General features: G+C 39.6%; 1 protein-coding gene across 1 annotated transcript in view; it reads right to left on the bottom strand.

Moving 5' to 3' along the window:
- The window catches only part of LOC126360237 (exosome complex exonuclease RRP44), a 167,841-nt gene that overhangs the window by 71,409 nt on the left and 81,301 nt on the right, over nucleotides 1-15,131 (bottom strand). The window contains exons 8-12 of the mRNA XM_050007693.1: nucleotides 14,785-14,922; nucleotides 14,559-14,705; nucleotides 9,089-9,205; nucleotides 8,572-8,692; nucleotides 4,717-4,975 (exon numbers count right to left, since the gene is read on the bottom strand). Of these exons, the coding sequence (XP_049863650.1) occupies nucleotides 4,717-4,975; nucleotides 8,572-8,692; nucleotides 9,089-9,205; nucleotides 14,559-14,705; nucleotides 14,785-14,922 (782 nt within the window). The remainder of the gene's footprint in view (nucleotides 1-4,716; nucleotides 4,976-8,571; nucleotides 8,693-9,088; nucleotides 9,206-14,558; nucleotides 14,706-14,784; nucleotides 14,923-15,131) is intronic.

Below are 15,131 nucleotides of genomic sequence, written 5' to 3' on the forward strand. Positions count from 1 at the left end.
TTAACTATAACCACTACACTGCAGCAGATGATGCACAGCATAGAATCAGCTATTGACTATAGCCACTACACTGCAGCAGATGATGCACAGCATAGAATAATATAAATGTCATAAGAAATAAAATATACATTATAGACCACTGAAGATTCTTCAGATTAAAAAAAGTGAAATGCGTCTGGCAACCACACAACAAACCTTGCATTTTGTTGCAAAGGCATGATTTACACTCTAAGAACAAATTTTACATCTCATGACTAAGGTTTGGCATAAGACTAAGGTTTGGCATAAGAAATATAAAAATGGTAAATTTTTAAATTATTTGCATTGATGTTCATTATGTGTTTTTCTTTGAATCTGAGTCACAGCAAATACACTCCTGGAAATGGAAAAAAGAACACATTGACACCGGTGTGTCAGACCTACCATACTTGCTCCGGACACTGCGAGAGGGCTGTACAAGCAATGATCACACGCACGGCACAGCATACACACCAGGAAATGCGGTGTTGGCCGTCGAATGGCGCTAGCTGCGCAGCATTTGTGCACCGCCGCCGTCAGTGTCAGCCAGTTTGCCGTGGCATACGGAGCTCCATCGCAGTCATTAACACTGGTAGCATGCCGCGACAGCGTGGACGTGAACCGTATGTGCAGTTGACGGACTTTGAGCGAGGGCGTATAGTGGGCATGCGGGAGGCCGGGTGGACATACCGCCAAATTGCTCAACACGTGGGGCATGAGGTCTCCACAGTACATCAATGTTGTCGCCAGTGGTCGGTGGAAGGTGCACGTGCCCGTCGACCTGGGACCGGACCGCAGCGACGCACGGATGCACGCCAAGACCGTAGGATCCTACGCAGTGCCGTAGGGGACCGCACTGCCACTTCCCAGCAAATTAGGGACACTGTTGCTCCTGGGGTATCGGCGAGGACCATTCGCAACCGTCTCCATGAAGCTGGGCTACGGTCCCGCATACCGTTAGGCCGTCTTCCGCTCATGCCCCAACATCGTGCAGCCCGCCTCCAGTGGTGTCACGACAGGCGTGAATGGAGGGACGAATGGAGACGTGTCGTCTTCAGCGATGAGAGTCACTTCCGCCTTGGTGCCAATGATGGTCGTATGCGTGTTTGGCGCCTTGCAGGTGAGCGCCACAATCAGGACTGCATACGACCGAGGCACACAGGGCCAACACCCGGCATCATGGTGTGGGGAGCGATCTCCTACACTCGCCGTACACCTCTGGTGATCGTCGAGGGGACACTGAATAGTGCACGGTACATCCAAACCGTCATCGAACCCATCGTTCTACCATTCCTACACCGGCAAGGGAACTTGCTGTTCCAACAGGACAATGCACGTCCGCATGTATCCCGTGCCACCCAACGTGCTCTAGAAGGTGTAAGTCAACTATCCTGGCCAGCAAGATCTCTGGATCTGTCCCCCACTGAGCATGTTTGGAACTGGATGAAGCGTCGTCTCACACGGTCTGCACGTCCAGCACGAACGCTGGTCCAACTGAGGCGCCAGGTGGAAATGGCATGGCAAGCCGTTCCACAGGACTACATCCAGCATCTCTACGATCGTCTCCATGGGAGAATAGCAGCCTGCATTGTTGCGAAAGGTGGATATACACTGTAATAGTGTCGACATTGTGCATGCTCTGTTGCCTGTGTCTATGTGCCTGTGGTTCTGTCAGTGTGATCATGTGATGTATCTGACCCCAGGAATGTGTCAATAAAGTTTCCCCTTTCTGGGACAATGAATTCACGGTGTTCTTATTTCAATTTCCAGGAGTGTATATTCAAACATACAATGACAATTGTGTTTTTTGGTCAAACACTGGAAAGTCTTGGATGGAATAACAACAATATGGGAAGGATAGACTGCTACTCATCACATCTGCTGAGATGCAGATAGGCACAACGAAAAGAGAGAAGCTGTAGAGAAAAGAGAGGAGCTGTAGAAATACAAAAACACGCAAATGGTTTCAACAAGAAAGAGGAAAGTCTTAAGGTAAGCGGATCCTCGATTCCCTTACTACAGCGAATGACCGTCACAGGTAGCAAGAGGAGAACCGCACCAGAAATGACTGCGGAGAAGCCCTCGGACATTGGCGGGCCAGGTACATATAGTCTGTGGCTGCAAGCTCGGCTCCAGTTCGCCACCGGCAATGGAGGGTGAAGCTTTAACAATGACAGCCACTTGAGCTGGAGAAACTTCAGTAAACTCATTACACAAACATCGGCAAGAACCCAAGACAGAAGCCAATAGGCAGTTTGTCAACAAGTGACCACGAAAGCTTTAACAATTCTGTACAACGAAAAAGATTGCTAAAACATGATCATCCTTTTTCCGAAATAGGAAAAACACACACATTCACAAAAGAACAATTCACAAACACATCTCTGGATGCTGGCACCTGACTGCCAGCCTTTTCTGTGAGCTCTTCTCACAGACTGTGTCAAGAGACTGGCCATGTGAGTGTTTGGGTTGTGCTTGTGTGAATGTGTGGACATTTTTATTTTGAAAGAAGGCTATTTTAGCAGGCTTTTCTATTGTGCCTGTCTGCAACTCAGTGTCTCCTCTATATTGAGAGTAGCATCCTATCCTTTCCACAGTGTTGTGGTTTTGTGTATTATTTATCTCCTACAGTCTTCAGCAACTATGCTATGATTATCAGTCATCTTTCATCTTACCTTTAATTCATAATATAGGAACCTTTGATTCACGGAATTCAGAATTTGTCATATTCAACAGTTTTACATTTGGGTGGGCTGGAAGACAATTGGAGGTACTGCAAGAATTGTGAAGTCTATTCCGTCCATGTATCTTTACATGGCTGAAATGCTTTGGTGAGCTTCATGTTTAAAACTCAAGCTTACAAACAAACTGCTATAAACTTAAAACAGTCTAAGAAAAAAAGACACACCACAAAGGAATCATTGGAATGGGACTGAAATCTATAGATGTGATGTACATATACAGACAAACAAATGATAACATTTTCAGAAAAATTGGCTAATTTATTCAACAGTAAGATCTTCACGAACTGAGCAACTCAATAATAAGTTGGTCCACCTCTGACCCTTATGCAAGCAGTTATTTCGCTTGGCATTGATTGATAAGAGTTGTTGCATGTCCTTCTGAGGGCATCGTGTCAAATTCTGTCCAACTGATGTGTTAGATTGTCAAAATCCTGAGATTGTTGGAGGACACCGTGCATAATTCTCCATACATTACAACTGGAAAGAGATGCAGTGACCTTGGTGGTCAAGGTAGGGTTTGGCAAGCATGAAGATAAGCAGTAGAAGCACTCTCTGTGTGTGGGAAGGCATTATATCAGTGAAGTGTGAGCCCAGGACAGCTTGCAAAAACGGGGGGGGGGAGGGGGGGGGGCATAGAATATTGTCAATATATCATTGTGCTATAAGGGTACAGTGGATGAGAACCAAGGGGCTCTTGCTATGAAAAAAATGTCACCCCGGACCATCATTACTAACTGTCGGGCCATATGGCAGGTGACAGTCAGGTTGGTATCCCAAAGCTATCTGTGGTGTCTCCAGACACTTCTTTGGCCTGGAATCTCATCAACTAGAGTATATTGTCTTCAGTGATGAGTCCTGATTCAAACTGAGGCCCGAAGACCAATGAAGAATTGTCTGGAGATGCCCCAGATAAAGGGGAGATATCAACCTGACTGTCGTTCGCCATACCATGTTGACCAATAAGGAGTGATGATGAGCTGGGGTGCCATTTCTCTTCATAGCAAGACCCCTTTTGTTGTCATCTGCAACAACCTTACAGCACAGTGGTACATCTGTCAACCAACAAGGAATGATGATGATCTGGGGTGCCATTTCTCTTCATAGCATGACCCCTTTCGTTGTCATCTGCAACACCCTTACAGTACAGTAGTACGTCGACGATATTCTGTACCCCGCTTTGTTGCCCTTCCTGGACTTGCACTTCAGTAAGACACTGCCCGCCCATGCATGGAGAGAGTTTCTACTGCTTGTCTTCATGCTGGTCAAATCTTGTCTTGGCCAGCAAGGTTACCGGATCTCTCCCTAATTGAAAATGTCTGGAGCATTACAGGCAGGTCCCTCCAAACACCTTGGGGTTCTGACAATCTAACACGCCAATTGGGCAGAATTTGACACGATATCCCTCAGGAGGACATCCAACAGCTTTGTCAATCAATGCCAAGCTGAATAACTGCTTGTATTTGGGCTAGATGTGAACCAATGCATTACTGAGTTGCTCAGTTTGTCAAGCTATTTCTCTTAAATAAATCATCCTGTTTTTCTGACACTGTAATAATTTGTTTGTCTGTGCATAACAGGTGTCAATACTGCACTCAAAAAGACCTGGATGACCGAATGTGCTTTGCTTTAAGGATTCGTCTCAGATTTAATCCATGTCTGCAGTTCATGGTCTCGCGGTCATGTTCTTGCTTCCCGAGCACAGGGTCCCAGGTTCGATTCCTGGCAGGGTCAGGGATTTTCACCTGCCTCGAGATGACTGGGTCTTTGTGCTGTCTTCACCATTTCATCATCATTCATGAAAGTGGCGAGATTGGACTGATTAAAGGTTGGGAATTTGTACAGGTACTGATATCTGCACAGTTGAGTGCCCCACAAACCAAACATCATCCTCATCATCACATTTAAATCCGAACCTGCAATGTGACCTGAATACATACAAACAAAGTATACTAACCCATTATCCAAGCGTCTCTTCTTCAGTATTTTTGCCAGACTGTTCAGGTGTCTTAATGACACTGCTAGATTATCAGTCTGAGTTTTGTCATCAATTTTGATCTGTGCTTCTTCATACGTCATAGCTCTTCGTGATCTAATAATACTTTTACAAAATCTAGTATTAATTATTTCAGCATTAGGTGACAACTCCCAAATGCAGGAAAATGCAAATCTTTCTTCATTTCCTCTGAGTGAGCAAAGGTTGGAACTTAGGAGTTCTGTAACAAAGTGTGGAATTGGGATTAGGACACATTACACCAACATCAAACACTTCAGAGAAAGTGGGCCAGTAATTACATGAAGCAAAATTTTTTTAAAGCACTGAATATTAAATTAGAATGGCAGGAGGTAAAATTTCAAATACTACTGCTACAAAAATTTACTAGTTTCAAATACAATATCTGACTTTTATAACTAATACCTCGTTCATCAGAGAAAAAAGTGGGAAAGACCGGTAATGAGGGATACATCATTCAGATACCACGTTGAGAGGGATGCACTTATAGTGAGGACAGGGACAACAAAGACAAAGGATGAAGGCTTCAGAGCAAGATGTTCATCATATACATTGTTCCTAGAAAAACTGAGGCACAACCATGAGGCCCAAAAAGAAACATAAACATAAACAGGCCAATGCAAAAGCAACGGACATGTAATAAGAGATCTGATGATAACCATAAAAGGACGAGAAACTCAGTGCCGCCATTCAAGTTTATAATGGGGAAGAACTGCAGTCATCAGATGATTACAAGAAAGTGAGAACAGAGTAGATCTGTCAAAAGATACCAGCTGCATGTTCAATGAAATTAAACTTGTAGATTGCTAATCGAAGCAAAATCTAAGGTTCCATTGGTGATTTTCAGGAATTAAATCCACTCAAAGGCAGCTGAAGATAAGATTTGAATGTGAACAACTCCATACAGAGATTAAATCTGCCTCACTGTAGCATAATTAATGTGTGCATGCTGGCATGTACCACCGGTGGCTCACACTACATCCTTCTGTTGGGCAGTGCATATCACTGGTGGTTCAAGTTTGACTCTACCAATTATGCTACCAGCAAGACACTGACATACAATGTAGTACATATCAGCCAGGTGCAACAAACAGCTTTCGGAACAAATGAGATATCACATAATTTTTGATTAATCTAGTACAAAATTATTTTATGTGATTTCTTTTTTTTTCAAACTAAAAGGTCACCATACTAAAACAGTAGCTTAGAGCATCTGAGTATGACTGTTGCCCCATAGAGAGAAACAGGAAAAGCAGCATTGCCAGATGAAGGGAGGTTTGAATATGTGCAGCATCCCACAGCAAAAAATACAATTCTCAGTGCCAGCATGTATGCGTTAAACACTTCAATTTGCCTATAATGATAGTCTACACTATGTCAATATTATGCAATTTGACACAGAGGGAATAACCAGTGAAGATTTTATTTTGGCAATACTGCCTTTATAAAAAGGAACCAAGTATTTTTAAGTCCATCCTTCTCTAGGTTTTCTTCTCACAGATTGCGTTATTAGGTAAGATCCACAATAATACTCTTCATAAGTGCTCTTACACACTAAGTACACAGTAGATTTGCTAGAAAATGTAACAAATGACAATCTCGAAAAACCAACACTATATATCAATTGAAGAGATCAAAAAAAAAAAAAAAAAAAAAAAAAAAAAAAAAAAAAAAAAAAAAACAATGTACATAAACAGAAGAGAATTATGAGTTATGAAGAACTGATGTATTTTCATTCTTCCAGTAATTTATCTACATAATTCTACAGAACAATAAAGTGCACTGGATTTATGGTATTTTCCCTTGTACACACTGAATTTCACTTTTCATTGTGAAAATTCGTCAACGTTATACTACACTAGTAATTTGGTTTGTGTGGCTGAATGAGGTCTGTTCAAAAAAATTCCAGAACTTTGTCAACAATTTTTTTTCTAAGCTTACCTTTTACTTCTTTTGCATGGTCTCCTTTGAAATACTCTTCTCCACAGTTGATACATCACTCCCAATGCCATTTCCACTTCCAGAAGCAGTCTTGGTACACCTCTTACTGAATTGCATGAAGTGCCAGCTGCAAATTTTCTATTATCTCATCTATCATTGCAAATCTTTGTCCTTTCTATGGGATTTTTATCTTTGGAAATAAAAAAGTCCACGGGGGCATGTCTGGAGAGTACAGAGGATGAGTCAGCACAGTGATTTCATGTTTTGTGCAACAGTCATGCACCAACAGGGATGAATGTGAGGGTGCATTATTGTGATGCAAGAGCCACGAATTGTCTCATCACATTTCAGGCCGTTTCCTTCTCACATTTTCTCACAGGCAGCACAACATGCCCCAATAGTGTGATCAATTCACAGTTTGTACCTCTGGTATGAATTAATGGTGACCTAATCCTTTAAAGTCAAAGAAAACTATCAGTGTGGCTTTGACATTTGACCTGATCTGACCAGCTTTTTTTGGTTTTGGTGAACCTTTCCCAACCCACTGTGAAGACTGAACCTTGGTCCAACAGCTTAACCACTGATCCACATCTCATCAACTGTTAAGATTCTCTTATGGTACATCCTGTTCTCATTTGCACAATCCAAAAGTTTTTCACAGATTGCAAGACGAAGGTGTTTCTGGTCTTGACTCATGAGCTGTGGGACAAACTTGGTGACAACATGATGCACTCCAAGATGCTGTGTCAGGATTTCATGACACGATCTAACTGGAATGTTATATTCATCTGCAATCTCTTAGACAGTAAGTCTTCAATTGCCATGCACAATTACGTTGATGTTCCTGACGCGAGCATTGTCGGTAGACGTTGAAGGGTGTCCTCAATGAGGGTCATCTTTAACTTCTGCCTGGCCTTTTTTTAAACTGTATGAACCATTCATAACACTGAGTACGGCTTAAGCACTCATCACTGTAGGCTTCCTGCATCATTTGGTGTGTATCTCTAATGGATTTCTTGAGCTTCATGCAGAATTTAAGCAGACAGATTGTTCCACTAATTTTGCCATCTCAGAATTCACAAACTGTGTGACAAAACATTCTACTCAATACAACACTGAACAATATCTAACAGACATACTACAATCAAACTTCTGGTAGTTACATATTTCAAAGATGTGTACAGGGATGCCAACCGTATCTCACTCCAACACACTACTAGCACTTAATTATGGATGTTCCAGAATTTTTTGAATAGACTTCATATTTCATTTGAAAGTTTGGCTTATTAATTTGGGGAATAAATTACTGATAATGATACTCATAACTTTTATGTTAATGTAGAACATTTGCACTGACAACTTGTCTTCTTCTATTACAAGAACTGCTCACAGTTCTCCCACAACAAAGAAGCATTATATTTACATTGAAGTTTGCTCTTTATATAATGTAGCGTAAAATCTGCCTGGTATGTGTGTAGTTATTCAGTCCCAAACACTGACTTCAGTATGTTTTAGATTTCACTGTGGAAAATTACCAACATTAAGATCCAACCAATACAAAACTAACAACTTTCAACAATTGTTATCATATCATTGGACAGTAGCCAGCTATAATCTTGGGCTTCCATCTGGGTGGCTGTATTGAAGTAACACATTTTGATGAGTGCCATTCTCATCATCTTCTGACAAAGAGTTCACTAGAAGATGATGAGAGTAAGACTCAATGAAAAGTCACGTAAATTCAATGCACTCATCTAGATGGAAGCCCAAGAAGATGTCATCAGCAGTACACACCAGGCACGTCTACTTTTACTTATAATAGTCAACTGACTATTACAATGATTTCAAGATGTATACCTGGAACCATATCAATCCTTTTGTCAACAAGATAAACTGTAGTAGCTCTATGGGCTGCTTCCTTATCAATAGCAGTGCCAGGACGTATGAAATGAGAAACATCAGCTATATGGACACCAACCTGGAGAAGAAGAAATAAATCTTAAGCCTTCAAAATACACTAATAGGGATATCAATAGCATCACTAGTCTGGCATACGGTTTTGGCAAAATAAACAGATATTAACTTGAATCTTTCACATAAAATTTTTTGTCACTGCAACAAGAGAATAGCCAAGCAAAAGGTGGAAATGAAGAAAGGTAAAAGAGCAACACAGAAGGATAACCGAGGACCCCAAAGAAATTTTTTTTCAATGTTTCCTTCACCTCTCAACAGTAGATTGCCTGATGATTCTTGTTGCTGAAAAGCATGCTTTAATTACTCTAATTTTGATAGCCACTTTAAATTTTGTTTCCAACAAATTAATCGATTATTTTTCTAGTTGTTTTTGCACCAATTAAAAAAAATATTATTCTACCTCATAATTTCCATTTCCAATTGCCATACAGTGAAGTGCATCATCAATATCAGTGCAACCAGGGGGGTCAACAGAACAGATGTCGACATGACGGAGATCTACCCTTCTGGCAACATCCTGTGGAAAATCACATTAAAAGATTATAAAAGTAACATCATGGTTTACAAATACTTATAGCAGTTGTTTACATTTATTTTTGTTGCGAAACATGAATGTGCATGTCCCTATTTAAAAGTCTTGCATCAAAAATCTCCATATCTCAGTTCCAATACCACACATAAAACTCTGAAACAAAAGGAAATAGAAGGAAGAAACAAAAAGTTAAAAATCCTGGAAAGCATGTAGAACACTACTGTACACCTTCCATTCTGATATTAACTACAAAATTTAAAGCCGGAATAAATTTTAGCTACTTGATCAATTCTTTATAAAAGTGTAAGGCGCAGAATGTTGCAGATCTTGTGTAGCCATTTTACTTTAATGTTCTTTGTGTGTATTTTGTTTCTGATCCTTATCTCATATGAAGGGACTTACGCATGTATTTAATGGATTTTGTATGACTTGGGCACACAAAAATTTGTGTTTTTACAGGCTATTTTTCAAACAAAATCTGTAGTTTACTGTCATCTGCATATTTTACCATAACATTGCATTTTACATCACAGGTTATTTCTGGATATAGAGATGTGATAAATATGAGAAACAGAGAAGTGCATTGCAGGCTTATCCTAACCCATAAGAGGTCGCACCACCTGCGAAAAAAGCCATGTCATATACCGCCCTTCATAATCATGCACCTGTAACTATATGTAATGATATTAAATTTATGTCAGAAGAGGCTAATGAGGAAGCAAAAATCTCATTAAAAACTGTGCTTAAGAGAGTTGCAGGAAGTGCTAGCTATTCAAATTTTACAAACATTGCACAGCTTTTAATGTCAGTATGACTACCAACCATCTGAACATCAGGATGAATGGCAACCACCAAACTGTTGCCAAGAATAATGTTGACAGCCTGGTGGCACAACATGCAGCTGAGCACAATATGCAAAATTTAAGTGGCTGCTTCACAACACAGGCCATCTGGATCCCTCCCTCGAACACCAGCTTCTCACAACCAAGCAGACTGGAGTTATCTTTACAACACATCCTCCACTCACACAACCATCCTTCCCTCAATCACAGGTACCCCTGTTCGGCCTGTCACAGGTACCCCTGTTTCTGCATCTTTCACCCTTCCCCCACTGTGTCACCACCTTCCAGTTGTAATGGTCGCCTAGTCGTAGATATTGCTAATTGCTGTAATCGCAGTATTTCACTCCCATTTACGGAGCTTGTTAGCACTTGATGCTAGGTTGGCGCCATTAAAATGCATTGTAGTAATCGCTGCTGCCTGCTGGATCGCTGCTGTGTCTCGATGTTGATGCTGGCTCTAAATCTGGTTGTCTAGGGGTAAAAAGATGAGGTCCTGTGTTTTTTATGTGCTTTTGATGTTAAATAACGAGCGAAACCAACAAATATTTAAACTTCAATTATTTATTACTCTGGTGGCCATCTTAATTCCACTGTCCACCAAAGACAATGACACAACACAAAGTAGTACTTCTTTTACATGTTCTTTGCATTGTTTCTCCACCTCGAACAATAACACACATCGTACACACTTTTCCAAAGTGACATTCCGACAGTGCCCCCGGCCCTTCTTGCTGCTTGTATTTATAACATTGTCAAAAAACTACTACAAAGAGATATAGTTTATAAGTCATATGCACATCTGTTATCATAATTTGTGCAGAAAAGTTATTAATTTACAGCAAGTGACATAATTTAACATGTTATTAAAATGACAGACAGATTTGTTGACTTGACAGAATAATTCTTTGTTAGAAAAAGGCCGTTTTTTAGAAGTTTGTCAATTGACTTCTCTAATTTGCATAAATAAGTAAATAACACGAATTATTAAGAATTACATTGGTTTTCGTCTAAAATAGGATTGATTACGTGAATACTGAGTGAAAACGCTCCTAGTGAACAAATAGGTTTCACTGGGTGACTTTTACTTAAGGAGATCCAAAATACCTAAGTTGGCCATTATTTTTCGTACTTCATATTAATTATTTAAGATGAACTTAGTGTTTTTACATGATGACATTTGCTGTATCAGTGATCAAGTGATATTAACTTTTGTGTGGGTCAGTTATTCAGTATAATTTAATGGGTTGACTGTTTATGGAGACATGTTATGCAATCATTGTTAACATACACAATAACTTTTCTATAATCATAAATACTCGTTAAACTGGTTGAATTTGGAGGGTACCGCATACTTCGGTAAAGTAAAGCCTTTAATATGTTCCGTTACACAGTTCATGATCCCATGTCACTTTTAGTGAGTGCTGCTCTCCATCGGCTCTTACTACAATGCATCACATTCCCAGCCAGTACACTTGACTTCCCATCCTTCTCACATTCCTAGCCATCAAACCAGCTGCCTCCCTCCAACCTGCTAACTAGTAACTCCCAATCCCTCTTTCAGCCTCCCATCTCCCTCTCCCTATAGCCACCCCACCCAACACAAGCCCATCACAACTAGTTCACCTGCCAAAATGCAGCACTGGTGTTAGTCCAGCTGGCAGCCTGTAGGGCTGTGTGTGTGTGTGTGTGTGTGGGGGGGGGGGGGGGGGGGGGGGGGGGGGGGGGAGTAGCTACTTTAGCTCCCAAAAGCTAGCATGTTTTCTTTCCTTGTGTGTGTGCCTACTGACAACTCAAAGCTTCTGCTTTTGGTGAGTAGTCTCCCTTAAACAAAAAATGTTAGCAGCTTACATAAGTATGACCAATAACTCAACAAATACAGATATTCAGGGTCAATAGTTACTCACTGGAGTAATGAAAATTAAATATTTGCATAAAAAATGGATCAACCAAACCTTATCAAGTCTAACCTCACACTGCCAGAAGGAAATCACATAAAACAAAAAAGGGGGAATAACTGTAGCACAGCAGGCAATTCACAACTATACTGAAAATGTAAAATAAAGAACAAGGGTCACGCAAAAATTGTGTCAGTCTCCTGATAAATTGCGCAGAAATATCGTCTAAAAATAGGAGTTTCTTATGTATAAAATTAGTTTTCATTAAATAAATGAATGTTTTTGCCTTCATTTGCCAGCAGTTGTGTGGTTGTTAGTTCACAGCATGCAGGAAAACAAATTAAATGGAAATCAATTATGCAGCTGATGGTTGGAGTTGCCTTCAAAGTTTGGTACCAAGCATGTTTTAGCAGTTCATTTATTTAGTGCCTGCTTATTTGGAAAGCCACTTTTCCCTGGCAGCAAAATGTTACACTACCTTTAAAATGTAATATTTGACAGCAGACTGAGGGAAGTGGATAGGGAGTGTTGAAAATTCAACAAAGAGTGGACAATTCAGTATGTTTCTGCAGGTGGTAGTGATTATACTATGTGTTTAATCTGAAATGAAGACATAGTTTCCAAAAAGTATAATTTCAAGGAAAACTTTAATATGAAACAGCCTGTGTATTGCAGAGAACTTTTAGAAAATGCAAGGATGCAAAAGTCTTGTCAAATACTGATTATGTTGGAGAAGCAACAAAATATTTTCACCAAAGACAGCAAAAATGACCAGAAAATGCAAAAGCTAGTTTTGTTGTGACATACAATATTACAAATATTACAAAGGCACCAGGTTTTTTTCTGGGGGGGGGGGGGGGGATGGGAGGGGGGGCACTTGTCTGGGTATGATGTCTTCAACAACTACAACACACTTTATATGGGCAAAGTCTTTTGTCTAGACAACAAATAAATTTTTTAAAGTATCAGTTTATTTACATGAATAATGACATTCAGAATACAGATCATAAAACAAAATGAGTTTTTACAGTTGATTCCTAAGTACAAGCAATGTGACTGGTATTTTCGCAAAACGTACAGAAGTGCAAACCTTATTGATACTCCATAAACGATTTTTTTTGTCTATGGTGCTAATGACAACTTTTGTGTAATCCATAAGAAAGGCAGTGCATTAATGCTTAACATCTCACTGAGGTCATTAGGGACAGAATACAATCATACACTGGTGTACAAAATCAACCAGTTCCTCTTCAAAGGAAATTCATCCTAAACAATTTACGGAAACCTAAAAGTGGGTGTCACACTGGGCCTCTTTGCTCAGTGTGAAGGACAGGAACTGCTTGTGATGGAGTCATTGAAAGGCAGCATAACAGGAGAAACTTTACTTACAAATATTGAAGGGTGCATTGGAACACTGAGAACTGTTGCTACTGAAAGATTTCCAAATGTAACACCCAGGAACGTTGGCCTTCTGATGAAAATTGTTGATAAAACACGCACAGACCAGAAAGTCACATTTATTCACTGTATTATGTGCTAGGAAGCTCTGTGCAAGACTGCATTGTACAGAAACTGTGCTGCAGATATTGTCATAAAAATCATGAATTTTATTAGAGCAAGAGGGCTGGTGCACAACTAGTTTATCTCATTTTTGAGGAACAGTAAGGCTGACTTGTAAGGGTGACTTGTACCACATAAAAGTTTCTAAGAAAATGTAGGAATTGTGAAGGGAAATATTTTTATTTTTAGGAACGAATGGAAAGACAAATGTATTCTTTGAATTTTGGCATGTGGATTTTGCTGTCCAAATTAGCTGAATTTCCTCCTGTAACGCAAAAATATTCTTATACATGAATTATGTTTCACCTTGGAAACAAATATTGGTCTATTTTGAAAATATCTGAAGCAAAGTAAACACCCATTTTTCCACACCAAACTCAAATGACAGTTAGTGTTTATGATGCTTTAAAGTACAGCAAAAAGTAAAGTTATCTGCAAGATGAACTTTTGTGATGTGTCACAGAGTTCACAAAATTTAAAACTATCTTCAAATTGACTTACTATAAATGCAAAATGTATGCCAGAAAGTCTACAAATTGAGCTGACTGATTTACACTGCAATGGTCTGTTGAAAGAGACCTTCAACCAAGAAAAATTGACTGATTTTTGTAATAGCCACATCAAAGTGCCATTATTTACATATACATTTACTCTCAATTTTGTTTCATATTTGTTCTGAGTTCATTTGGCACAGCAGTTTGGAAGACTACTGACATGGTTAAATGCAGCAGGAGATGGTGAATAGACTTCCATCATGCCTTCAATCTACAAACCATCTGCCATCTCCTAAAACAGCTAACATTTTGAACTTTTTAAAGTAATAAACACATTGTGAACCCCTTTCCTACAATCTAGCTACCATACTTGATCAATATCGTAGGCATGGCCTGGCTTCCAGCCAGGCTCCTGTTAGAATAAAAGAAAATCTGTTACAGTTTATTTTTATCTCCGCTGAGGAAATTACAAATGATGAAACGTAGAGGACCAAATAAAGAATCCTTTATATGATATACATTTTACACTACACAATGTGTCACTTACTTCATCTGTTATCAGCCAAGGCAGTGTTGGCAGGCAACTGAGAACAGCCTGGGAAAATGTATTGTGAGGGACATCATGCTCAAGAAGCAGGACTTCATTTTCAGTATTCTTATCACCAATCTTGCCAAGTGCTCGGATGTAGTGCCCCTGTATTACACAGAAAATAGTTAAATACAGCATTATAAATACCATAAATTAAATCCAAACGAAAAAATGCACTTCTTACCTGTGGATATCGTGAAAAGTAAGGCCAAGAATCAATAGAAACAACTATTCTTTGGTCTTTTAGAGTTTTGTACTGCCTAGTTTCAATTCGAACCTTTGGAATTTTCCTATCTGATGGTATAAAAATATGATGTGTTGCCTGCAATTATAAGAAATTTACTTTAGAAACATTTTAATAGATTTGTCAAATTATAAAAGAGCTAACACACACACAGACACACACACACACACACACACACACACAGAAATACTAGGAAACATCTCAAAGTGTTAACAACTGTTATGAAATATCATTATATAGTAAAAACTTTATGCATATATTTAACTTTTAATTTTACCATCTTTTCA

Source organism: Schistocerca gregaria, chromosome 1 (genome assembly GCF_023897955.1).
Source record: "Schistocerca gregaria isolate iqSchGreg1 chromosome 1, iqSchGreg1.2, whole genome shotgun sequence".
In the NCBI taxonomy this organism is placed as follows: Eukaryota; Metazoa; Arthropoda; class Insecta; order Orthoptera; family Acrididae; genus Schistocerca; species Schistocerca gregaria.